The 27,029-nt window shown below is 47.3% G+C and overlaps 1 protein-coding gene across 2 annotated transcripts; it reads left to right on the top strand.

Annotated features, from left to right (window-relative positions):
* The first annotated feature begins 287 nt into the window (after positions 1-287).
* PORCN (porcupine O-acyltransferase) lies at positions 288-25,256 on the top strand. Of its 2 annotated transcripts, XM_083719363.1 has the most exons (15): positions 324-453; positions 2,391-2,535; positions 5,706-5,898; positions 6,943-6,986; positions 8,609-8,790; positions 9,496-9,626; positions 11,936-11,950; positions 13,455-13,469; positions 17,492-17,617; positions 18,527-18,627; positions 19,819-19,895; positions 21,447-21,510; positions 22,507-22,592; positions 23,394-23,504; positions 24,499-25,256. In XM_083719363.1, exons 2-15 carry the CDS (start codon positions 2,400-2,402, stop codon positions 24,598-24,600), a joined length of 1,383 nt encoding a protein of 460 aa, XP_083575489.1. In that variant the 5' UTR covers positions 324-453; positions 2,391-2,399; the 3' UTR covers positions 24,601-25,256. The 2 variants fall into 2 exon arrangements, with proteins under 2 accessions (XP_083575488.1, XP_083575489.1); XM_083719362.1 differs by lacking the exons at positions 11,936-11,950; positions 13,455-13,469 and having other exon boundaries at positions 288-453.
* The last annotated feature ends 1,773 nt before the right edge of the window (positions 25,257-27,029 follow it).

A 27,029-nucleotide genomic window follows, 5' to 3' on the forward strand; every position in this document is an offset into this window, starting at 1 on the left:
AATGCTGCCGGGCAGCTTTGCCCCTTGTCCCACCGCGTGCGTGTGGACGCGGATGCGCACTCGCACCGCGGATTCCTCCCCAATCCTTTGAAGGACTCGCCGGAGCGCAAAAAACGAGTCGAACCCGGGAATGCGAAGCTCTTTTCTTGTATTTTTCATTTTAGTTTCCCTGCACCTCTTCCGCATTGGCTGCCCACCTGCACCCTCCCCCATCCCTTCCCTCGGATTGGCCACTCCGGAGATCCAACTGTTCCTTTCCGGCATTCCCATTGGCCTCCCGGGTCGATCCGCCTCCAATTTTAAAAGGGATTATTGCTCCTCTTTCCCAGCGCCGACCTCCCCTTCCTTTCCCAGTTTCCAGCTGGGGGGGTGGGGGTGGGGGTAAGGGAGAAAACCCGACACGCCTCGTCCCCGGAGAGCTGGAAAAGGAGGGTGGTGGAAGGAGGCGCCTGGGTGAGTTCGCCGCGACCCAGGGGCTGCCTCTTTAAGAAGCGCAGCTGGAGCTGCAGGGAACATCTGGCCGGAAAGGAGAGAGGGCGCCCGCTGGGGGAGGGGGGCCAGGGCCTCTTCCCGGGTCTCCCGCATTGCAGCTAGGGAAAGGGCATCTCAATCCGCCTAGAATTTGCCCCCTCCTAGATGTGAATCCCTCGAGGGCAGGTCGAGATCCACGGAGTCAGGGCATCTTTTAAGGGGATCCCCCCCCCCGATAGAATCTGTCTCCCCCAGGGAAACGGGCCGGTGTGTCCTGGGGAGAGCCAGGAAGGGGAAAGGGCTTCCCCCAGAGTTGCATGCCGGAAGGGGGAAAGGAAAGCGATTTCCGCGCAGGAGGATCCCGATCTGATTTTCTCTCGAATCCCGACGACCAGTTTTCCTTTGTCTGTGGTCCATGCGTTTCCCCAGGCAGCGTTTCCTTCCTGCACCTAGGAAATTCCCGGCCTGCAAAACCGCTGCCTGGATCTTCCAGCCGGCGGGCTGACGAATAGGCCGCAGCCTCTCTTTATGTACCCGTGATCACTCCATATGCAACTTTTCAGCCGTTCAACTCATTTATTCATCCATCACATATTTCTCACAGGCCGTCTCTGCTGCACCATATATTACTATTCACCTGGCTATTCCCTTCCTTCTTTTTTCCCTTTCTTGTCCATCATCCGTGGTCACAGGAGCCCTCAATATTTTATTCAAATTGGCACCTCTGGCATTGGTCCATATTTTGGTGGAGATGCTGTTCAGTAAAGAGCTTCCTAAAATGCGGGTGGCGCCGTGATCTAAACCACAGAGCCTAGGTAGGACTTGCTGATCAGAAGGTCGGCAGTTCAAATCCCCGCGACAGGGTGAGCGCCCGTTGCTCAGTCCCTGCTCCTGCCAACCTAGCAGTTCGAAAGCACGTCAAAGTGCAAGTAGATAAATAGGTACCGCTCCGGCGGGAAGGTAAATGGCGTTTCCGTGCGCTGCTCTGGTTCGCCAGAAGCGGCTTAGTCATGCTGACCACGTGACTCAGAAGCTGTACGCTGGCTCCCTTGGCCAATAAAGTGAGATGAGCGCCGCAACCCCAGAGTTGGCCACAACTGGACCTAATGCCCAGGGGTCCCTTTACCTTAAAGAGCTTCTTGCCTCCCTTTCCCTGCCCTTAAAGGAAGCTTTTTGGAGCTTTGGGAATAACATATGCTGGTAGCCTTACTCTTATCTTTACCAGGCCTGCATACAACCACTCGGCTATCTGCCTTGTGACCCCTGAAGAATTGCTTCCAGGTGATCAAGCAGAGGAAGCTTAATCTTAAATCACAAGCAACCTTAGTAGGTTTTGTATTTGCCCTTTTCAAGCAAGTAACAGATTTTAGTGAAACTTGCCACCATTGCAAGCATGTTAAGGGCTGCTACCAAGAGAATGCCTAAAGGGGGGGGGGTTCCCCTGCTCCTTTAATGCTAATACAGAACAGAGGACTTGCAAGAAATGTAGTACAGTACGGCTTTGTGGGTGGTTTGTGCACCATTGCTACATGTGCAATGTGCCCATACCTGCTGTGCCTGTTGCTTGACTTAAGAAGGATCACCATGATGAGATGATTCCAGGATCTAGGCAGATTCAGCACCCCTACCTGAGCTTTTGTGGAAGTAAGCATGTGCTGAAACTAATCCTTAGCTTGCTCTGTGTTCAGAGGGAGTGGTGGAGGCTTAAAGTAAAATGCAGGTATGCATGTTCTGCAACTCTATACAACCTGAGTACCCAAATCAGCGCATGCTGGCATGGATCTCAGCAGCCTGGAAATCCCACCTGGCCTTGCCTCTGGAGATGGGCACATGTGCTAGAGCTTGCACACTAGCTATGGGGAGGGGATTTCTCAGCTACCTACCCGTCTTGACATCCCTTTGTCTCCTTCTTCTTCCAGGCTGCGGCCATGGCCACATTCACCCGGGAAGAGTTCTACCAGCAGCTCCTGAGCGGCTGCGTGTTGCCTACTGCTCAGCAAGGCTTTGAGCAGGTCTGGACTCTACTGCTCTTGTGCCTCGTGTGCCGTCTCCTCTGGAGATTGGGTAAGTGCAGAAAATCTTAGGCACGGCATTCATCAGACCCATAAGGAAGTCTGCATTACAACCCCATATTGCTTTCACTCATGATCTGCATCTAAATCCACCTTCCCACAGGTCTCTTGCTTTGTGCAATTGCATCACAGTGGAAAGAAGACTGCTCAGAAGTAATGCCAAACCATGGTTTGATGTTATGAGAATGAGTCTTGGGATTCCATGCCCCCGCCCACTAGATTTGACAATAATTGGGGGACACGTGGCCCTGCAGATGCTGTTGGACTACAACTCCCATCGTTCCTGGCCATGCTAGCTGAGGCTGATGGGAGTTGGGGAGATCCTAGTTCCTTACTCCTGTTCACAGCCAAAGCATTCTTACACCAAAATGCTCCATCATTTAAGATATTGTTATGATGAACTAAGAAATGCAATCCCAGTTGCCTAGGACCCTCGTACTTACGGGATCGCCTCTCCCGGTATGCCCCGCGGAGGACCTTAAGGTCCATAAATAGCAACACCCTAGTGGTCCTGGGCCCTAAAGAAGTCAGATTAGCCTCAACCAGAGCCAGGACCTTTTCATCTCTGGCTCCGGCCTGGTGGAACGCTCTGTCTCATGAGACCAGGGCCCTGCAGGATCGGATTTCTTTCCGCAGGGCCTGTAAGACAGAGTTGTTCCGCCTGGCCTTTGGCTTGGAATCAACTTGATCCCCTCCCCCTCTTTCCTTTTTCCTTTCTCCTTCTGTGATGGAACTCCTATTTGGGGACTTCCCTGGCTTTTTTTCTGGCCCATGTAGGACCAGTCTGGATAGTTGGCCTTGGCGAACATTTGATGTTTTCATCCCCCAAAAGTTTTTGATTTGAGTTTCTACTGAAATGAGGCTGCATTTTAATGTTGCACTTAATCTTGTTTTTAAGTTGTATTTTAATCAATTGTTTTTGCCTGGTGTTAGCTGCCCTGAGCCCAGACTTGGCTGAGGAGGGTGGGGTATAAATAAAATTTATTATTATTATTAATGGCAACAGTCAAGGGTGATAGGACCTGTAGCCCAAAACATCTGGATGGCACCCCATTGGTCACCTGCTGGGGATTTAGGCACACACACGGTGCCTCATTTTCCTCCTGCTGCAACAACCACGGCTCTCTCTCAGTCTGAATGTCATGGCTAAGCTACATCCCTGGACCAGAAGCAACAGCAGAGATTAAATGGAGGAGGACGGGGTTCCAGGCAGACGGGAGTGATGCTCAGGGAGAGAGGAGCCAAAGTGTCATTCCCTCCACCCAAAGCTCAAGCGTTTCCCTTTATTTGTAGTGGACCTGCTGTTTTCAGCGTCCCCCTTTCGAAATGGCTTTTGCCTACCAGGTCCTAATGCAAGCCCCAGCTTTCTTTCACCCTCTAGTTACAGCTCCTACCATTCTTACAACTGCTGTTTCATATGTACTGTAAAATGACCCAGGAGGGGACTCTGGAGTGTCTTCTTCTTCTTCTTTTTTTAAATAGATTTTTATTAGGATTTTTTTTTAAAAGGTTACAGAAAAAAAAGAAAAAATATAAATAACAATCAAAAAAGGTAAAGAAAGAACAATACATATAAAACAAACATGTTAGAAAGAGGTTGGAATAAAAGTATGTGGTTTTAGCAGAAAAGATATAAAGGATTAAGTAAAAATGAATTGGTGAAAGAAGAGAATGCAAGACTACAATATATTAAGATAAATTACTAAGATAAAAACAAAGTTGGGAAGGATTTGCTGAAATATCTATTTGAACTAGAATACAAAAATGGGAGGTGTGAGGAGGTCAAGGAAGTAAGCGAATGAAAATAAGTGATGTAAAGGTTTGGTTGTTGTTTTTTTCCCTTTTCTCTTGAGTGTCTTCTTTCTCTTCCAAGGTAAATACACAGCTGGGGAGTCTGGAGGAGGGATCCTGAGGGAGAGGACATAGCTCAGTGATGGGGCACCTGATTTGCACACAGAAGGTTCCACGTTCAAATCCCCACTTAAAAGGAGCAGGGATTGGTGATGTGGAAGGCCAGAGACTGTGGAGAGCTGCTGTCCATGTCAGTGGGCAATACTGGGCCAGATAGACAAAACAGTCCATGACCCTTCCAAACCATCCATTTCAAACCACTTTAAATAGTCATGGCTTCCCTCAAAGCATCCTGAGAGCAGTAGTTTGTTAAGGGTGATGAGTGTTGTTAGGAGGCGCCTATTCCCCTCACGGAGCTACAGTTCCCAGTGTTCCCAGGGAATAGGGATTGACTGTTAAAACCACTCTGGAATTCATTATATATCATTTCCCAATAGGCTTTTACCTTTTTATAATGAATTGAAGAAAACGTTGAAAATAACATTTGTAAAAAACAACAACAACGGAAGCCTTCTTACTAGGTATTTTAGGCCAAGACATACCAAAAGAAAAGAGGACTTTATTTATGGATGCCGCTACAGCAGCAAGAATGTTGATTGCACAAAATTGGAAGACTGGAGAAATACCAACTAAAGAACAGTGGCAAGAGAAGTTGGTGAACTGTGCAGAACTGGCAAAAATGACAGACAGACTTAGAGAAAAAGACAACAGTGACTTTGAAAAAGAATGGGAACCATTTATATTATACTTGCAGAAACAAAGAAAGTCGATAGACTTAATGGCAGGATTTAAATAAACATTCACACTATTAGTATTAGAAAATGTCTAGAAGATAGAAAAATATTATGGTGTATTTACTTTTATTTTTAGGCTTTTATGTTTGATGTTATGTTATTCATAACATTTTCTGTTAGGAGGTAGCAAAGTGGACGAAAAGAGAAACAAACCAGAAGTGGAAGTTGGGGGAAGCTTAGGAGGGGAGGGAGGAAGGAATTCATAGTAAATTTTAAGACTTTGAGATGTATGTAATGAATGAAAAAGAAAAATGAATTACATATATATATATAGAGAGAGAGAGAGACACCACTCTGGAAATTGTAGCTCTAGGAGGATAATTGGGGTCTCCTGACAACATTCTGCACCTCGTAACAAGCTGCATTTCTCACAATGCTTTGGGGGAAACCATGACCGTTGAAGTGCTATGATACTGCTTTAAATATATAGTGCAGATGGGGCCGTGGGCAGCTTCCTATGTCCCCTGACCCTCTCTCCACTCGACCTCCATTTTCCTCTCTGGCCTTCTCCTCGCAGCTCTGCCATCCTACGTCAAGCACCTGAGCACAGTCGCCAGCGGCTTCTATGCTCTCTACCACTTCTTCCAGCTGCAGATGGTCTGGGTCGTCCTCCTCAGCCTCCTGTGCTACCTGGTGCTGTTCCTGTGTCGCCACTCAACCCAGCGCGGCGTCCTCCTCTCCATCACCATCCTCATCTACTTGCTCATGGGGTGAGTGCGGGCGAGGAGCAGGGAGGGAGGGCTGCTCACAGGTTGCTATAGTCCTAGGCGGTTGACTGGATGAAGAGAGTAGTCCATGGGAAGCAGAGTGTAGCAGAAGTTAAGAATATCTAGACAACTGTGGAGCAAAGTTGGCAGCTTGGCGATAGGAGAAACCACTACTTAATACAGTGGTGCCTCGCAAGACGAAAAGAATCCGTTCCGCGAGTCTTTTTGACTAGCGGTTTTTTCGTCTTGCGAAGCAAGCCCATTGACGGCTTAGCGGATTAGCGCTTTTAGTGGCTTATCGGCTTTTAGCGGCTTATCGGATAAGCAGATAAGCGGCTTATCGGCTTAGAAAAGGGGGAGGGAAGGGGGGAAAAAACCGCAGGAACTCGCAAGACATTTTCGTCTTGCGAAGCAAGCCCATAGGAAATTCGTTTTGCGAAGCACCTCCAAAACAGAAAACCCTTTCGTCTAGCGGGTTTTCCGTCTTGCGGGGCACCACTGTATACATATTAAAAGAATTGTAAGGGACTCCTCAGGGTCATCTAGTCCATGGGTAGGCAAACTAAGGCTCAGGGGCCAGATCCGGCCCAATTGCCTTCTAAATCCAGCTCGCAGATGGTTCGGGAATCAGCGTGCTTTTACACGAGTAGAATCTCTCCTTTTATTTAAAATGCATCTCTGGGTTATTTGAGGGGCCTGCCTGGTGTTTTTACATGAGTAGAATGTGTGCTCTTATTTAAAATGCATCTCTGGGTTATTTGTGGGGCATAGGAATTGGTTCATATTTTTTTCCAAAATATAATCCGGCCCTCCACAAGGTCTGAGGGACAGTGGACCGGCCCCCTGCTGAAAAAGTTTGCTGACCCCTGATCTAGTCCAACCCCGTACAATGCAGGAATCCAGCCCACAGCTGTCCCTGGGTTGGCTCGAACCACCAACCTTCTGGTTCACAGCCAGACATACGGACCCATTGCGCCACCTGAGGGATCATAACCATTTCCCATCTTTGACCTTCTCCCCTTCTTCCCCCGCCCTTCCTTTTTGCAGGGAGATACACATGGTGGACACTGTGAGCTGGCATAAGATGAGAGGTGAGTGTTTTGTGGATCTTCTCTTTCTAGTCCCAGATCAAGCCTTGGGGTGTCGTGGGATAAGACATTGGAGCTTGCTGGGGCTAGTCAATGTGTTTGTGTGTGTGTGTGTAATGTGCTTCCTTTCCAAAAACTTAAAGGTTGCTCCAAGTGCAGCGTTCATATTTATCACTTTGCAGGGAACAGATAATAGGGAGTTCTGAGCAAGGAGGATACCCAGATTCTGTGCCTGGTTTTAGGAAGGGGGAATGGAACCGATGGGACTGTGAGGCAGCCAGGGCTTCTGGGATTTGGCCCTGACTGGGTCTCAAAGGGAAGCCGGTTCTTTTTCATAGATTAGATGGGGCGGCGGGATAAGCCAGGTGTTTCCTCCAGGCAGAGCAGTTGGTCCCTTACCTTTCTCACCCTGATCTGGCCACAGTGATCCACGCGATGGTCACCTCCAGGCTTGATTATTGTAACTCGCCCCACGCGGGGCTGCCCTTGAAGCTGACCCAGAAACTCCAGCAGGTGCAGAATGCCGCGGCGAGGCTCCTTACGGGATCCTTGCTGCGGGATCACATTCATCCAGTGCTTTACCAACTGCACTGGCTCCTGGTGGAGTACAGGGTCAGGTTTAAGGTGCTGGTTTTGACCTTTAAAGCCCTATGCGGCCTAGGACCCACGTACCTACGGGACCGCCTCTCCTGGTTTGCCCCGCGGAGGACCTTAAGGTCCACAAATGACAACATTTTGGAGGTCTCCAGTTGGACAGTGGTTAGATTGGTCTCAGCTAGGGCCAGGGCCTTTTCAGTACTGGCCCCGACTTGGTGGAACGCTCTATCACAAGAGACTAGGGCCCTGCGGGACTTGACATCTTTCCGCAAGGCCTGCAAGACAGAGCTGTTCCACCTGGCCTTTGGTTTGGACTCAGTCTGACCCTTACCCCCCCCCCCCCGCACTTACGGTTTTGATCTATGGGCTACTTTTAAATGAGGCTGCATTATAAATTGCATTTTAACCTGTATTTTAAATTGGTTCCCCCCCGCCCACTTATGTTTTTACTGTAATTTTACTGGTGTTAGCTGCCCTGAGCCTGGCTTTGGCCGGGGAGGGCGGGGTATAAATAAATAAATTATTATTATTATTAGTATTAGTATTAGTATTATATTATTATTATTAGTAGTAGTAGTAGTAGTATTATCTCATATCCCTGTGTGTTCCATTTATCTTTTCTACATTCTGTGGCTAACACAACATGTTTGGCTCCCATTGGGTTCGTTTTTTTTTGTTTGTTTTTTTTTGCAGAGGTGGGTTCTCTTTAGGGTTTTGAAATATATAGTACTTCTTCGACTCTTGAGTTTGGCTGCCAATAGCTCCTCCTTGTTTCTCAGTGGCTCTGTTTTGTCTACAATCCTCTTGGCACACAGCACTTGAATTTTCCATTAAAAGGAATTACATTCCCCTCTATTTGGCGGTCCCATTCAGCCACCGTGGACTATTACCTTGGGGATATCTTTTCTCCATTTGCCTGATACTTTTTCAAAAGTCGTGTCACATCTTGGGCAGTGAGGTCCATAGGTTACCGGCAAGCACTGAAGCACAGAATCTCTACTGCGTGTCTGTCTGCTCTCTCCCACCAGGTGCCCAGATGATTGTGGCAATGAAGGCCGTGTCGTTGGGCTTTGATCTGGACCGGGGCGAGGTGCCAGCCATCCCCTCCCCAGTAGAGTTCATGGGATATATCTACTTCATTGGGACTGTCATCTTTGGACCCTGGTTCCGCTTCCGCACCTACCAGCAGGCCGTGGAAAGCAGAAAAATGGTGAACTCCCTATCGTGTGTTTATTCCTGGCACAGTATAGGGAACAGGGCCTGGTTAGCTGGGGGTTCAGTAAAAGGGCACCATCTTTGAATATTGGAAACCCACATCCAACCTACCCAAGCGTTCTATTCCATTATTATTCCATCATCATCATTATTATTATTATTATTATTATTATTATTATTATTACTCCCTGCCCATCTGACTGGGTTGCCCCAGCCGCTCTTCCAGCATAAATAAAACATTTTAAAAATTAAACATTAAAAAGACTTTCCTAAACAGATGGCTTGGGGGTTGGATAACCCATACCCTCCAACATTTCTCTGATGAAAATAAGGATGTAGTAAGGAAAATCAGGACATTCTGGGATCAAATCAGAATCTGGGATGGCTTTTGTAAATATGAGACTTTTCCTGGAAAATAGGAACACTTGGAGGGTCTGCATCCCTTGTTCAAACACATTTTTATTTTGTTCTGTGACCGCCTTGAGTTCTCTGGGAATAGGGCAGTATATCAACAACCACCACAACCACAACAACAACACCAGCCTTATAACAACAACAACAACACCATCCTTTTATCTGATGAGCTGAAATGAAAAGGGTCTCTCATTTCTACTTGTACTGAGATAATGACCTAAAAACAGTGTGAAAGACACACACCTGTGATGGTATTTTGTCTTTCTCTCTCTTTCCTCTCCTACAGAGCTTCTCCTGGCTCCAGAAGGTCTGCCTGAGCTTCTTCCTCTGCCTTGTGTGCCTCATCATGTCCACTTGTGTGGCCCCCTATCTCTTCTCTTACTTGATACCCCTCTACAGCTACAAGCTACTCAGGAAGTAAGTTGGTTGCTCCAAAGAGATGCTCTGACCTCAGCCCCAGGCTCCCTACAGCTGGCCCATTGGGTTTGTTAGGGAATCCAGCCAGTGAGCTAGTGGAGATTTTGGTCTCCTCACAGGCCAGGTTAACCCTGATGGGAAGTGTGCTGTAGAGCAGGGCTCCCATAAAATGGTGGGCGCTAGTATATTTGTAATTCCTGGATGTTTTTAAAGGCAAGTGCACTTTATTGCCCGAGTTCCTCTCTTCCTCCATGCCTCTGAATCGTTCAGAGAGATGTATTGCACTTACTTTAAGCTCTTAAAAAAACTGAAAAGCTCTCTTGCGAATACTGGAGGGGGGAGGAGGAAGGTGAAATAGGGTATATGGGATATGGTCCTTGACCATATAGCAGGTCATTTAATGCAGGTTAGCTGCCCTTTAACACTCTTTTGCCACCTTGTGACTGGAATCAGAGTGGCAAAACATAAGGAAAAGGCTGACTGTTCTACCCCTTTCTGTGGGTGTTTGTGGGTGAAGCTATTCCGGATTCGTTGATCCAGGGTTAGGTTAATTAACATGGGGACTAATTAATATGTTTTCTGCTGTGGAGGCTTCTCAAAATGCAATTATGGGCAAAGTTCTCATGATGTAACAGTATTGCACCCCCTGTTCTTTGGGCCTGGTGAGCTAAAATATGGCATTTATCTTCCATCTGTGATGCTGTTTCGCACCTAGGGGACAGAGGGGGATATGTTTTGTACGGGATGAGCTACTCTAAACTCCGACCAGCAGCAATTCTGCTGCTGGCTATACAGTTCAGAAGGGCTTCCAGCCTCTTCCTTTAAGGCCCTGACAGAATTGCTTTCACATCCACAAGCCATTTGGCAACTAGGACAGAAGTAATGAACCTGTGGCCCTCTAGTTGAGAGCTTTCCAGCTGATGTGTGTAGGTGTGTCACACAAACACTCCCCACAGGACTGGAAAGGATTAGTTTAACCTCTGGTTTGCTAGTAAAACCAAATTACTGTGTCGCAAAATGATGCATGTCTCAAAAATGTGTCACCAACATGAAAAGTTTGGAAAGCTCTGGTCTAGTTGTTGAATGGCATCAGCTCCCAGGAGGCCAGTGGTTGAGGATGATTGGAGTTGTGTTTCACAACCTCTGGAGAGCCACACAGATCCCCCATGCTGGGGCTCTGAGAAGTGCCTGGTATCTTCAACTTGGGATAGTTATTGGGCCTTGGAATAACCGTAACAGATAAGGGTGCTGTGGCCCTTGACTGTGGGTGTGAGGAACCTGTGGCCCTCCCGATGTTGCTGCAGGATCCCGTTTTAAGACTGACGCTGCAGAAACAGTACCGTACTTTTCCGTGTATAAGACTATATTTTTTCTCTTTTAAAATCATGCTAAAAAGTGGGGGTCATCATAGGGTGGATGTTTGATTGGTTGCTGCTGCAGCTGTCAGCAGCTATTGTGCATGTTATTGGTTGCTGTGTCAATGGGTGGTGTTGATTGGCTGATGCTCTGACTGTTGGGTGGGCGATTAGCAGCTTCTGCCAGTGATGGGACAGACGGGAGGCAGATTTGGCGACGTGTGCGGGTGAGCGACTTTCGGCAATCCCCACTTAAAAAGCTCAACAACCCTGGGTAATCCTTTGCAAAAAAAAAAAAAAACCTCAACAACTCTGTGCCATCTCCCCTCATTTTCTTAAATCTGAGTCCCTCAAAATAGGGGGCGTCTTATAACGGAAAAGTACGGTACTTCTTCACACAAGGCACAATCAACTATGGAGTTTCTCTGCCATGAAATGCGGTGGGCCAAAAGTGGTTTGAACAAATCTGTGAAGGAAGAGCCTATCAAAAGTGGCTGCCAGTTAAGTGGGCTAAGTGGTTGGTTTTTGGTGTGCAGGGTTTTTGAAAGTGAAGCCCTGTTGTGGAGCCTCTCGTTCCAGTTGCCCTTTCCAGTTCTTCTGTGTTAAAATTTTGCATTGGTACAGTGAACGAAGAGAGGATCCCAGGAATATTGAGGCATTTAACAGTTGCACTTCCTTGAATTCAGTGGATGCTGGGCCAGGGAGAAGAATTTCAGCAGTTGTGGCCTTTTCCATCCATACTGGGAGAAGCAGCTCTTTATCAAACCTTTTCCTGCCACATAGTTAAACAGTGTAAGAGCATTCAAGGGCAGGTATTTTAAATATTATTTGGAATGTCCGAAAGCCTGATGAGCTCATTTTATTTCTCTTTCTCTTCTGCGGTTCTTTTGCTTCCTTTCCTCTACCCTCTCCCTCCCGGTCCTCTCTCTGTTGGGATCGTGCTACTTGCCACAGGAAGCGCAGAAGCAGGTAACACCCCCCCCCCAGCGCATCTCTCTGGCTGCCGGGCTGCATCATCTCACTCATTGCACAGCTGCATTCTTAACCTTCACCTGTCTTTTGTGGCTTCCATCAGTGGCAACCCATTTGTTCTGTCTCTTGACGGGAGGCACCGTGGGGTCATGGCTCCCTCAGTCTGTTCGCCATGTTCCAGACATGGTTTGTTTTTTCTCTGTGAGGCCCAGCAACCGACGTATCCTCATTGACTCGCTTTCATTGTGCTCACTGTGTCTTGGCCTGTGTCCGGTCTGCTGTCCTTGTCTTGTCAGTGCCACTTGTGGCTGCTTTGCTTGACATTTCTGTGGTCTTCACCAATTCGCCCTGCTTAGGTCTGTGTCACCTGGTGGCTTTGAAGTAAGGCTTGGCTTTCTTTCCCCAAGTCTTGTGTAGTGTGACTTATTCCATGCCTTGAGCACTCCACTTCTTTCTGTGCAGCGAGGCCCAGTCTGCACTTGTGCCAGAACCTTAATCACAACCTACAAAGGCACTTAGCTCAATGGAAGACCCTCCGTCTGTAAAGGCAGTCTGCCTTTAAAGTACCAAATGCTGGCATCAAACAACAGCGTGTGGCCAGCAGATTTATGCAGCAGCGTTGTGTGACTTCATGGTGCCCAGGGCAGGCATGAACCCAGTGCCCCCCCATGCCAGAGCCCCCAGTGAGGCCCAGCCCAGTGCTCCTCTCCCTGAGGGTTGGTTCCTCCGCCGCCGAGAGAAGAACGCCCCGCTGCCCTGGGGGCACCTGCTTCCCATGCCCTCAAAAATCCACGTCCAGGGCTATAGCCCCTCTGGCACACCCCTGCCTTTTATGCTGTTCTTTGTGAGCTTCTAAGAAGTGTCTAGGAGGCCACAATGAGAAATGGGAAGCTTATTCTGATCCAGTGAGGCAAGTACAGTGGTACCTCTGGTTATTCGTTCCGGAGGTCTGTTCTTAACCTGAAACTGTTCTTAACCTGAAGCACCACGTTAGCTAATGGGGCCTCCCGCTGCTGCCGCCACACCGCTGTGCGATTTCTGTTCTCATCCTGAAGCAATGTTCTTAACCCGAGGTACTATTTCTAGGTTAGCCGAGTCTGTAACCTGAAGCGTATGTAACCCCAGGTACCACTGTATTATGTTTTTAAGCCAGGGCTCCTGCCTTTTCCTGTCACAGAGGAAGAAAGCGCCTTCTGTTTGACAAGTTTGTCATGCAGATGTTAATGAAAGAGCTGTTAATGAAATTTCTGCACTTGCACACTATCATATTATACAATACCCACAAGCCTGGCTTTGTTCAATGCAAACCAACGCTGTCCAAAATACAACTGAAATCTTCAGCATATCGGCACTGCCAGCCATGTCTCTCTGTGGCTTTTTTTATAGTTCTGTGGTTCAGTCTATATGGAACACCTCAATGCCCCACTATCTACTGATATCTTTATTCTTTCCTCTCTGTTTCTCGCTCCTGCCATGTTCTTTCTCTCCTTGCTTCTGCCAGGAGCACCATGGTGAGGTGAGTCTTCATGGGGCATCTGTTTCTTCTCTTACCCACCGTGTGGGTTTGCAGAGGTTCACTGGCTTCTAAGGCAGGCAATCAAAATACTCAAGGGGTTGGAGCAGCTCCTGTAGGGAGGGGAGGTTACAACATTGGGGGGGGGGGTATTTTGTTTAGAGGAAAGGCGAGTAAGTCAGCAGGACAGGGTAGAAGTGTAGAACTTCAGGCACAGTGGGGAGAAAGTGAACCGGGAGAAGTTTTGCTTCCTCTGTAATAATATGGGAGCTCCGAGCCAGGGAAGCCGAATGTTGCAAGTTTCAGGATTGATGTGGCGTGTCTTCATACCAAGCAAGATGGTTGTCTAGCTCTTTTACGCCCTGCCCTTGAGAGCTCCTTTAACACATCAAGTAGCAGTTATTCCAAACTAGTATTATTCCAGGATGGTTGGCTCATAGAGGGAATGCAATTGGCATTGAGCCGAGAAAGGCTTCAAATCTCCATTTTGCAGAGTTAACCCCATCAGAGGGATCAGAACTGTGATGCTAGGAGTTATCTGCTGACCTGCATGTAGCTCTTGTCTCTACTAACCAGAAATTCTCCGTGAATCAAGAATGATTGTTTGGGATTACTAAAACTGCTAGGGAGATTTTTGGCATGAACACCTGTCACCTAAGAAAAATGGAGAAACGAAAAATTGTGACTTAAGATTTGCACTTACGTCTGGAGGAGCAGTAGTGCATAGGGTACGGATCCCAGGATCAGATCCCAGGATCTTCTCAGGGGGCAGGGGATGGACCTCTGTCTTTGGCTCACTGACTTGAAATTACCAGTCAATGTGACTTCTCTAGACATTGAACAGGTTTATCAGGCTGGGGGGCTCACAGGGCAGCCAAACACAGGACTTAGTGCTATGATTCTAAAGTTAAAGGAGCGGTACTTGAAGGTGTGCATAAATGTTCACATGATGAAATATGGGGAGAGCACAATTCTGATTTTTCAAGATTAAAGTTAAGGCGGCAACAGGGTTTTAGACCCATTACTGCTGCAAAAGGGGGTATTAAGTGGGAGGGGGCTTCCCTTTCAAGCTGTCTTCCCGGCATAAAGATAAATTCTATGCTGCACCTACCCTAAGAGATGCAGGTGTGCTACTATCCAAAGTACGCCTGGAAGTCCCAGAAGGGCTGCAAGAATCTGATCCCAGCTGACAACAGCTAGGATAAAGAACACAATAAAACATTATGTTTGTGCATGTCTGTTTTCCTTGCCCTGGGAACAGCAGAAGGAGCGCTCTAAAAGCAAGAACCTTTGGACTGCAACAGCCCCCCCCCCAGGAGCTAAGAAAGAGAACAGAGCCACCGAGTGATATCCATCAAGGCCCTCTCTTTATATTCTTTTAATGTCCTAGTTTATGTTTACCCTAGCAGGGGTTTTCCGTTTGCGTTTCGTATATAGTTTAACTGTCCCCATTTTTTACTGCCACCTCACACTGCATTACTGCCCTTTATTATGAAACATTTCTTATAATCTGGCCCTTTGGGGGGGGGGCGAGGCATCTATTCCGCCAATCTTATGTCATCAACCCCCATTGCTCGCCCGCAATTATATAAGGAGTGGATACACACTTGATCTTCAAAGGTGGCATAGCTGATCGCTCAGATCCCTTTCTGAAGCTCACCCTGGAGAGGCTGCAATTGATAGAAAATCCATTTTATGGAACAACATTCAAAATCTGGAGGGGCTCCGTCAAAGTCTTGGCTCCAACACCCTCTCTTTTTACTCCATTTGGAGAACACCCTCGTTTTCAACCTATTTTTGAGAGTGGTCACTTTGGTCATTGGGCAGTCAAGAGTTTCTTCCGTGTTTTGGATCGGTTAGAGGGCAATGAATGAGCAGCCGTGCCTGAAGCTCATTGGCACTCCGGTGAGCAGTTTTCAAATGGTGCAAATTCAATCTTTTAGTGCACTTGTCCTTAAAACGTAAGGCCCGCTCAGAATGCTCACCTTTTATGAGCACATTTGTATGAGCTTGTCTGGAAACTTGAAAGGGGTGGTTTCTATTGGTAAAACCTATTGGTGTTTCGCAACTTTCAGACTAGTTGCAGGACCTTAGCCAGACCTAGCAGAGTAAACGCAGAATCCACAGAAGCAATTGGCAACTTGGCTGCAGACAGGATAGACGAAGCAGGAACCAGGAACTTGTAGTTAGGTGTTTATTATATACAGTGGACTGTTTACAGGAACAGAACACAGATCTTTTGCTAGCTCTCTCTGACACGACTCACAACTCCTACACTGACACAGAACTCTGAACACTGAACTCCTGAACTAACACATTCCAGTTAGTAGACCATTAATTATCACTCCCTTGAGAGAGCTTGACCAATCAGGGAGCTACCTCCATGTCTCTGTTATCACCAGGCAGACTTACTCCTTCACATGACTTTCTGGCTGTCTGCCAAACCTTAATTGACTCTGTGTGAGTAGCTGTACGTACACAGATTCCCAACAGTTTCTTTATTGTAAAGTACAAAGGATTTCTGATGATGCTAGTGGGGTTGCTGCATATTGGGCATGGACTACCACAGATGGTAGTTGTGCCTAGTAGTGGTAGCTTTTCGGACCTGCGTTTTTCAGGAAATCTTGGTGATTGTTTCTGCAGCTTATTCTCTCAGACCCAGCTCTGCCTCTGTTGTCTGTCTTTTCATCAAGTACGAAACAGATGATCTATGAAGAACTTAGCCTTTTTTCTTTTTTAAAGTGGCTATTAAGCTGGAAATCACCTCTCCTTGGAGTTCTCATTCTCCCTTTGCTTTGGAGGGTTGCTGGGCAAAGTGTGTCAGGTTTGCTGGTGTAAGGGTCTCGCTAAGGGTTCTTGAGTCAAAGGTACCTGGTGGCCTCTTCTGGTGTTTATTGGTTGTAAGGATAGCTAAGTCGGACCTCCTCTCTCAAAACCCAGCTTTGAGAGGCATTTTATTTGGGACTGTGACCACCTACAAAGACAAGTACAGTCAAACCTTGGTTGTTGAATGGAATCCGTTCCAGAAGCCTAGTCAGCTTCCGAAATGTTCGACAACCGAGCTGCAGCTTCCAATTGGTTGCAAGAGCTTCCTGCACTCAGCGGAAGCCACATCGGATGTTCAGCTTTCAAAAAACTTTTGAAACCGGAGCATTTACTTCCACGTTTTCTGCGTTTGGGAGTCAAAACGTTCCAAAACAGAGCTGTTCGGGAATTGAGGTTTGACTGTATACCCTATACATACCGTATTTTTCACTCCGTAAGACACACTTTTTTCCTCCTAAAAAGTAAGGGGAAATGTCTGTGCGTCTTATGGAGCGAATGTGTGGTCGATCGGTGGCTCACTTTCTGGCCCCGCCCCCTTGCCCAGGCCTCCATTGTTGAATGTTCTGCAGACGGAGGCTGTTACTTTCCCCAGTGACAAGTGACTGGCTGATAGTCAGATTATCTGTCTGGAAACTGTAGCAACGGCTCCCTGTCCTTTCCTAAAGAAGCTGCAGAACTGAGTCGAACCCCATAAAAACAGGATTTTTCCCCTTTGTAAAAGAAGCTGCACAACTTTGAGCTGATCCTCAAAAAACTGGGGCTTTCTCCCTTTCCTCCTCTAAAAGCTAGGTGCGTTTTATGGAGCGAAAAATACGGCAACGTGTTCTTTGCAGCCCTGCAGTGCTGTTCCATAGTATCTAGGATACTAATTGTAGTTCCATTGTGTTGTTTTTTCTATTACCTGGTTTTTACTTCTTGGTGTTTTAATTGTTCCGCCTATCTAAATAAAATAAAGAGAGCACTTCTTCATACAGCACCGTGGAATTAGATGGCTTTAGAAAAGGATTAAACCAATTCATGAGGGAATAAGGCTGTGTTCCGCTGTCAGAGGCAGTATGCCCGTGAACACCTGTTTCTGGGAATCACCTGCTTGTAGGCTTCTCATAGGCATCTGGTTGGCCACTGTGAGGACAGAGAGGCCTTTGTCCTGATCCAGCGGGAGTGTTCTTACATCCTTGTGTCTTGCTGTTGCAACGTAGCTGGCTTCGGGCTTACGAGAGCGCTAGCTCCTTCCACTTCAGCAACTATTTTGTGGGCTTCCTGTCCGAAACAACGGCCACGTTGGCAGGGTCTGGCTTCACGGAGGAGAAAGACAACCTGAAATGGTGAGTGTTGTTGCAAGGGGGGGCGGAGAGGGGTGTGCGTGCCTAGGGTACTGTACCTAAAAATGTAAACCTCCTTAAATCCCACAAATAGGCAAATCAGAAAACAGGTGTCAAAGTAACTTTTATGCTGGAATATTTTTTGCAAATGTGTTAAATGTGGGAAGGTTCCCCCCTCCCTGGTTTGTTTCTTGGTGGGTAGTTATTAATAATAATGGCTTCGATTCAGACTCAGTTGAATTTAGTCTGCAATCTGAACTGTACTTACCTGGGAGTTAAGCTCCGTTGAATTCAGTGGGACTTCTGGCCATGAATCCAAAGATCCCCCCTTCCTGTTTTCTTTTTTAAAATAAATTTTATTTATTTATTTTTATTTTTATTTTTATTGAACAATTTCAACATAACAAATTATCAATCCATTTAATCAATTACATTATTTTTCCCCTTCCCCCCCCATCCCTCCCTCTCGCTCCCACCGAAAACTTCCCTCATCTCCCCTCTCTGATTTCTTTGCACATATTGCTCTCTGCATATTATAAAATTGTACATATCTTTATTTTGTCTATCATATGTTCACCTAATAAATTTGCGGATGTTTATTCAAAACCTGCCAAGGAGTCCAGTTCATTTTGTTTTTTTAGATAATTTGTGAAAAGCTCCCATTCTTCCTTAAAGTCAGTTGTCGTCACACAATTTGTATGTCAATTTAGCCAGCTCTGCATAGTTCATCAGTTTTTCTTGCCATTGTTCTTTCGTTGGGATTTCCTCATTCTTCCATCCTTGTGCAATCAAGACTCTTGCCGCTGTTGTAGCATACATAAATAAATTCTTTGTTTTTCTTGGCAAATCCCTATCAAAAAATGCTTCCTGATTTCTGGCCTTCATAACGATTTTATTCCCTCCTCCTTCCAGGGATCTGACAGTGTCTCGCCCATTGAATGTGGAGCTGCCCCGTTCCATGGTGGAGGTTGTCACCAGCTGGAACCTGCCCATGTCCCGCTGGCTGAATTCCTGTAAGGATGTGTACACCTGCTGTGTTAGTTATGTGGAGCCTTAGAAACAGGCTGCATGAGGACCCTCAGCCTTGGGCATCTGTGTCTGACTCGCCCCTGACAATGGCTCCCTGAGGAAGGGAGGTCAGTGATCCCTTACGGCAGGGATGGGGAACCTGTGGCCCCCTCAGAAGATGTTTCCCAGCATAGTTAGGTTCTTGGGTCTCCCATTGTCTTCACCCCCCTCTTACTACTGGGAAGGGGGATGTAGAATACCCAGAACTCCTCTCTCTATTGCTCTAAGTATTTACAAATCCTGGGGGTAGACTTGAGATAATATAGTAGGGTTGATACACACGTGCAGATTGGGGAGTGGGGAAAAGATTTCAGATCTGTGAGCCCTGAAATGGACTAAGTTATCTTCTCATCCAATGCTGGGCATTTCGACAGATCCAAATCTCTTTTCCTCTCACTAGTCAAGAGGTAAAGGAGCCCCTTTTAAGTAGGTTCTGGGCTAACGAAAAAGGAAGTACTTTTTCACACAAGGTGTGATTAACCTGTGGAGTTTCTCTACCATGAAATGTGATGGATTTAAAATAGTCTGAACAGATTTGTGGAGGATGAGGCCATCCAAAGCTGCTTGGCAGGATGGCTAAATGGAGCTTCCATGTTAGGAGGCAGTCTACCTATGATTTCCATATGATATGGTTAAATGACAAAGGGAAGGCGTCCCAAAAGTGTCCAGGTGGCCAGTACTGGGAACAGAATGCTGAAACAAGATACATAGCGAACGTGTACTCTCCAGATATTGTTGGACTCCAAATGCCATCAGCCTCGGCCAGCATGACTAGTGGTCAGGGGTGATAGGAGTTGTAGTCCAGCAAGATTGGGAAGAGCCACATTTTCCTTTCCCTCAAAATTAATCTCAAACAGCAAGGCTGTTCAGATTCTTAAGTCTGTGGAGGCGTCATGCCCTAGAACTGGCCAGGTATGAGATTCCCGTCAATCCAGTGCTATGTGGGAAGAAGAGGAGTGGCAGCTTCCAGAAAATACTTTGAAACTCATTGGCCGAGTGCCTGGAACAGATAAATGTAGTAGCTCGAAGCAAATGCCTTTTACTGCATCTCAGTTGAGGTGGGGAAAAGCTGGCCAGGGCATCCAGTGGAAGCAGAACTTTCTGTCCGATCACTAACTTTCTCTGCCTGTTTCCAGATGTCTTCAAGAACTCCCTGAAACTGGGCACCTTCTCAGCAATCATTGTAACCTATGCAGCTAGTGCCCTCCTACATGTGAGTATCCCTTTACAGAAGTCGCTATCTCCTGTTCCTTGGTCACACCCTGTCATGATGAAACATGTACTGATTTGTTTATCTCAAACATTTGTGCCCCATCTTTATACCTGTAAGAGGCAGCAAGGCAGCTCACAATCACATGGACTAGTCCCCAGGCATTTTGGCAGTGTTTCACCCCGCCTCTGGTTGCTTTGCCCTGCTGCAAGGCAGGACTGGCCTGATGATCCCTCAAACCTATTGGCCTTCATCTGTTTCTTTCCTAATATGCACCAAATGGCTGCCAGGCAGAGGTGGAAATGGCAGCAGGTAACAGCTCCAGGGTGCTCTAAGGGCTATATATGGAAAAGAGGTATTGTGATCCCCTGCCAAGCCGTAAGGAAGACGCAGATGTCTATGAGATAGGCTGATCCACTGAGAGGAACCTTGAGGGCCTTCTGTCGCCTCCCATTGAAAGGACAGGGCCTGTTTACCTTCCTTGAGCTCAGATCTCTGGTCATCTCCAGCCCCATATAGAAGCCAGCGATTGTAGAAGCAGACCTTCAAGAGCTCAAGGCTAACTGCAGTACAGTGGTACCTCGGGTTAAGAACTTAATTCGTTCTGGAGATCCATTCTTAACCTGAAGCTGTTCTTAACCTGAAGCACCACTTTAGCTAATGGGGCCTCCTGCTGCTGTCGTGCCACCGGAGCACGATTTCTGTTCTCATCCTGAAGCAAAGTTCTCAACCCGAGGTACTATTTCTGCGTTAGCGGAGTCTGTAACCCGAGGTACCACTGTATAGGTCTTGCCAGCTGCCTTAAGGCTTCAGCTCTTTGCTGAAGCAACATCACTCTGTAGCTGCAACAGGAGGGAGAGCTGCAGATGGGAGGGCCCACTGGCAGCTGCCCTGAATTCCCTGATCTCTACTAAAAAAGACTCCGCATGACTTTGCCAGCCCAGAAGAGATTCTGCTCCTCCCTTGTAAAGGAACACCTGACCATCAGGTCCAGTCGTGGCCGACTCTGGAGTTGTGGTGCTCATCTCGCTTTATTGTACCGAGGGAGCCGGCGTACAGCTTCCAGATCATGTAGCCAGCATGACTAAGCCGCTTCTGGCAAACCAGAGCAGTGCATGGAAACACCATTTACGTTCCCTCTGGAGCGGTACCTATTTATCTACTTGCACTTTTGGAGTGCTTTCGAACTGGTAGGTGGGCAGGAGCAGGGACCGAACAATGGGAGTTCACCCTGTCGTGGGGATTCGAACTGCCGAGCTTCTGATCAGCAAGTCCTAGGCTCTGTGGTTTAACCCACAGCGCCACCTGTGTCCCATCCTCCCTTCTGAGACCCCCCAAAAAGAGCTTCTTGCAATCAGCAAGACTTCAGGGGAGTGGGCACTATTGCATTGGGGTCCAGAACTGCCATTTGTCTTTGCTTCATTAGACCTCTTTTTGGGAGGCGGAGACCCTTAAAAAGCTGTTAGTTTTCTTCAAGAATGCAAGCAAGATGCACCTCCTGTCCTGAGATTGCTGTTCCATTAAAGAACTGTCTCTCTTCCTCTTCCTTCCCAGGGGCTGAGCTTTCACCTGGCGGCTGTGCTGCTCTCTCTGGGGTTTATCACTTACATTGAACACGGTGAGTTCCCTCTTTTCTTTGGCTGGGACCAAATTCGGGTGGTTCTTTATCTCCATCTAGCCTTGGCCCAGAAATTGGCCCAGTTCAGACATAAAGACAGGTCATGGTTTGTTACATGCTTGCCCCCTCCTCCCCTTGGTCCCTCCTTTGCACTTGCGGGGATGGCATTCAAAGCTTTCTTTTGCCGTATGTAACAAACCACAGTGATCGGTTTAATCCAAATACAGGAAACCGTGCTTTGAATAAACCACAATCAGTTAACAAGCCATGATCCTAAAACCAGTATTTAGGCTTTAAGCAGCAAATACAGTTCTTGAGCACAGCCTCTCACATGCAACCACTTCTTTCTTTCTTTCTTTCAATAATTTTTATTGGTTTTACAAAATAAATCACGATTAACATTTTTCAATAAAATCTAAAATAAAGCAAGATTCTTCCAAATCTTAGGACTTCCCACCTCGCCTCCGTGGGTCCTTTAAGTATCTTAATCAACTGCATATTATAGTTCATCCTAATTACAGTTCTCCATGATATCCAAAGTGTATGTAACATTGCAAGTCATTCAAAGCCTGCCAAAGAGTTCAAGTGTTTACACTGTTCTTTTAAGTACTATCTATATTTGTCCTATTGTCTATTGAAGTTTTGATCTTCCTGATTTCTGTTTTTCCCTGTCAGTCTTGCAATCTCTGCATAGTCAAGTAATTTCATCCTCCATTCCGACTTTGTCAGTATCTTGTCTTCTTTCCATCACTGGGCAATCAACATCCTTGCAGCTGTAGTCACGTACATGAACATGCACCTAAAATGCCTGGTCTTTCAAAAAAAGTTATTTTTAAAAAATTAATTATATATCATTTCCCAGAATTCCTTTGTCTTTTTACAATTCCACTGTGTATGTTAAAAGGTGCCCTCTTTCCTTACATTTCCAACAGAGATTTGAGTTAGTTCTATACATTTTCGCTAACTTACTGGGACCACCGCTTTCTTTCTGCCTAGTTCTCCGGAAGAGGCTCGCTGTCATCTTTGATGCCTGCATACTCTCCAAGAGGTGCCCGCCAGGGTGTTCACATCGCCACAACACGGTGAGATGGGCCTAGGGTTCTGAGGATCTACGGGCGCCCCTTTATGCCGCCACACCAATGGTCTGGCAGCTCAATATATACAGTGATGATACGATAATCTTTATTGTCATTGTCCCATACAGAACAACGAAATTGAAAAATCTACACAAGACATTCAAAAACCAACAAGCCTGTTATCCCAACCTGGTTAGCCCCCTAAAAACTCTGTTACCCTATTTTTAACTACAATATACTCCATAGAGACTCCTTACACTGCTTTTCAAACCAAAATCGCATTTGGATAGAAACTGTTTCTCAGTCCTAGTCTTTATAACCCTGTACCTTCTTCCAGAAGGCAGAAGCTGAAAGAGATCATTTCTGGGGTGTGCACTATCCTGCGCTATCTCTGCACCTTTCTTATGGCACCAGGAAGCATAGATTTGATCCAAGGTGGGAAGCGTGCACCCAGTAATTCTCTCCGCTTTACAACCCTGGACAGCATAGTTTTTTCCCTGACTGTGTAGCCCCCAAACGACACACAGAGACCATAAGTTAATACACTCTCCACAGTACAATGGTAAAATGCCATCAACAGTCCTTTGAGAGATTGTTTTTCCGAGTGGACACTCGGGTTGCGAACGTGATCCATGTCTTTTCTGCTCTGCCTCCTGCGTTCCTTTTTTAGGATGGGGGTGGGTGCAGCTGAACATGCCAAGTGTGCTCGTTACTCCTCGCTTGGTTCCATCCCTGCTGGTTATAGCAGAGTGATTCCTGGTTGGGTGCACCTGGACTGATCCTCCACTTCTTCTTCTTCTCCTGCAGAGTCTTTGGGTTTACCTCCTCAACCTGCTCTTTGGAGCGCTCGCCATTTTCCACTTGTCCTACCTCGGCTCGTTATTTGACATGGATGCAGATGACTCCGTGGAAGAGCAGGTAAAAGAGGCAAAGCCCAGACTCATTGGGCAGTTGTGGTGGCCATACTTTAGGACAACAACAACAAACCTACGGTTAGGTGAAACATACTCAATAAACACACAAGACGTAACCAGCTGTACTTTTGAATTAATAAGGGATACTATTCATTATATCAAATTGTAGATTCCAACAGAAGTCTCATAAAGTTCAACAAAAAAAGCAGAAGACCCAGTGGATCAGTTCATTCTCTAGTCAGTTCATGAACTTTATGAGACTTCGGTTGGAATCTATAATTTGATAAAATGAATAGTATACCTTATTTATTCAAAAGTACAGCCGGTTATGCGGGACGCGGGTGGCGCTGTGGGTTAAACCACAGAGCCTAGGACTTGCCGATCAGAAGGTTGGCGGTTCGAATCCCGCGACGGGGTGAGCTTCCATTGCTCGCTACCTGCTCCTGTCCACCTAGCAGTTTGAAAGCACGTCAAAGTGCAAGTAGATAAATAGGTACCGCTCCGGTGGGAAGGTAAACGGTGTTTCTGTGCGCTGCTCTGGTTTGCCAGAAGCGGCTTAGTCCTGCTGGCCACATGACCTGGAAGCTGTACGCTGGCTCCCTCGGCCAATAAAGCGAGATGATCGCCGCAACCCCAGAGTCGGCCACGACTGGACCTAATGGTCAGGGGTCCCTTTACCTTTACTACAGCCAGTTACGTCGTGTGTTTATTGAGCATACTTTAGGACAGGCACATCCAGCTCCCAAGAAACTGCGATCTACTCACAGTATAAAAAGACCGGCTGTGATCTACTTACAAATTATGCTATTATTTGAAAAAGAAAATAAAATGCCATTCTGTGGCATAGGCTGGGCCCACTGATTGCTGGAGAAAGATTGTGATGCATTGGGGGGCGGGCAGCTAAACCTGCTTGCCTGGAGTCTCCCTCCCTTTCAGCACCTCCTCCTTTGTCTGTGTTAAGCTTACATTTGTAAGAACTTTCTCTCCTTACCCTGCAGGGCTATGGGATGTCCTACACCATTCACAAATGGTCCGAGCTGAGCTGGGCCAGCCACTGGGCAACCTTCGCCTCCTGGGTCTTCTACCGCCTCATCAGCTGAGCTGCGACCTCGGTGCCGACTTGAGGAGACGGGGCAGAAGTCCAGGAAGGAGAGGCGGAACCAGCAGACCTCGTCTCCTTCAAGGAAGTCGGATGCCGTCCCGGGCTTGTGCACCCCTGGACACGCTGGCTGGCCCCTTTCCCCCCTCTCGGGACACTTACGGAGGGAAGGGGCCTCTGGGCAGGCCATACTGTGTTCTGCCACGCCGTGGCAGGCCCTGACCCAATGCCCTCACAAAAGGAAGAAAATCAGGTCCCACATGGAAAGGGGCTGCTGGGAAAGGTGGCCCAAACACACAGAGGTGGTCTTGCTTTTGGTTTTAGACTTCCTTCTTTCCTTCTGCCCCCATTTCATGATGGTTTGGGGACACAACATCCCCCACCCCCCTGGGGAATTGCTGCCCATCTTGGGGCTCCCTTTAATGACCAGTTGTGGAAGTTGCAGCACCCTTTCTCCTCCTTGTATGATTTAAAATGTGATTGTTTTATGTTAGAGCTGTTGCCCCACATTCTCCCCATGCATGCTCTCTTATTAGCTCCTTTTGCTCCCTTGCGGCTGACTCTCAGAACTGCACCGGCTGCTGTCATGGCATCCCTGGTTTTTGTTGGGATTATGGGCTCTTTCTTCAGTAAAGTCTGATGATTGGTTGATTGTAATCATGGTCTCTTCTAAACTGTATGTGGGTTTCTGTTGTCTCCCCTTCGCTGTCTCTGAGGGGAGGGCAGGGTATGCAGATTAAGCAGGTTATGGTACCTGCGTTTCCAAGTAGGGCCGGCCCACCCATGAGACAAGGTGAGGCAGCTGCCTCAGGTGGCAGGATCCACAGGGACAACAGATCCAACCTCCAAGGAATACAGTCATACCTCATGTTACGTTTGCTTCAGGCTGAGCATTTTCAGGTTGCGTCCCCCAGCGACCCAGAAGTACTAGAAAGGGTTACTTCTGGGTTTTACCGCTTGCGCATGAGCAGACGTGCAAAATGATGTCACGTGCATGCGCAGAAGTGGCAAATCGTGACCCACGGACGTGGGTTGCGTTCTGCTCACGTTGCAAACGGGCCTCCGGAACGGACCCTGTTCGCAACCAGAGGTACCACTGTACATCGCCTGCTGTTGCTGCCACTGCACTCTCTCCTTGTTCCCAAAGTGGAACTTAAATCCCTCCTTGTTCCTGATGTAAGTCTTCACTCGCCTGTTCTTCCCTGGCAGGTGGGGGGCACACAATTTTGTGGTTTGCGTCAGGTGCCAAAATGTCTTGGGCTGGCCCTGTTTCCAAGACCTCGCTTTTCAAAGGCTTAGGGATTTTTGCAGAAAGAATAAAAGGACAGGGAGAGGAGGGCTGGATGGCCGAGGGGCAGGAAACTATAGGCATGCAGAGTGATCAATGGGAGCCGTGCAGTGAACTGAAGCTCTGCCTATTCAAGACCAGTGGAATTCCTGTTCAGTCCAGTCCTCTTCCTCTGCAACCATGTGGACTAGAAACTTGTTCCATTGCCCCACCCCCGAAAACTCAGATGCTCAAGATACAAACTCCATGCCAGATTGTATGTAGATGCTCAGAATACATACCATAAAAGCTATATTTCAGAATTTTATAAAATGGAACAATTATGCTCCTGGGTTCCATGCAGGTTAGAGTCACTGCTACATCTATAAATGTGCATTAAAGGCAAGGGGAGAGAAGGAACATTGCACCTTCCCTTGATTGTGAATAGATCAAAAGGCCCGTTGAGTTGGGTAAAGGGTAAAGGGACCCCTGACAGTTAAGTCCAGTTGCGGACGACTCTGGGGTTGTGGCTCTCATCTTGCTTTACTGGCCAAGGGAGCCGGCGTTTGTCCGCAGATAGCTTCCGGGTCATGTGGCTAGCATGACTAAGCCACTTCTGGCAAAACCAGAGCAGCGCACTGAAACACCGTTTACCTTCCCGCTGGAGTGGTACCTATTTATCTACTTGCACTTTGACGTGATTTTGAACTGCTAGGTTGGCAGGAGCAGGGACTGAACAACGGGAGCTCACCCCGTCGTGGGGATTCGAACCACCGACCTTCTGGTTGGCAAGCCCAAGGCTCTGGGGTTTAACCCACAGCGCCACCCCTTACAGGGTACCAAATCTTAAACATGGATTCCTTTGCTTCATCTTGACATTATCATCTCACAAAAGCCCCAGTACTATTTGACAGGTTCTGTTCTACAACTTACAGCTGTTTAAGTGGTGTAGTTAACTACCATTGATGTAATCCCTGCTATTGCAGCAAAGGTTTGTGAGTTTGATACCTGTACCTGCAAAAGGAATGGGTGGTCAAAATTAAGAAGAGGCAGAAGCAGACGGTAGTCACCCTTGGAATAATCCTGCAGCTCAGAACATAACTGCACTTGGAAGAAAAAGCTAAATATGGATGCACCCTGGAAGCTGTTCCATGAGCTGAAAA

Source organism: Podarcis gaigeae (assembly GCF_964106915.1).
Source record: "Podarcis gaigeae genome assembly, chromosome: 17".
Classification (NCBI taxonomy): domain Eukaryota; kingdom Metazoa; phylum Chordata; class Lepidosauria; order Squamata; family Lacertidae; genus Podarcis; species Podarcis gaigeae.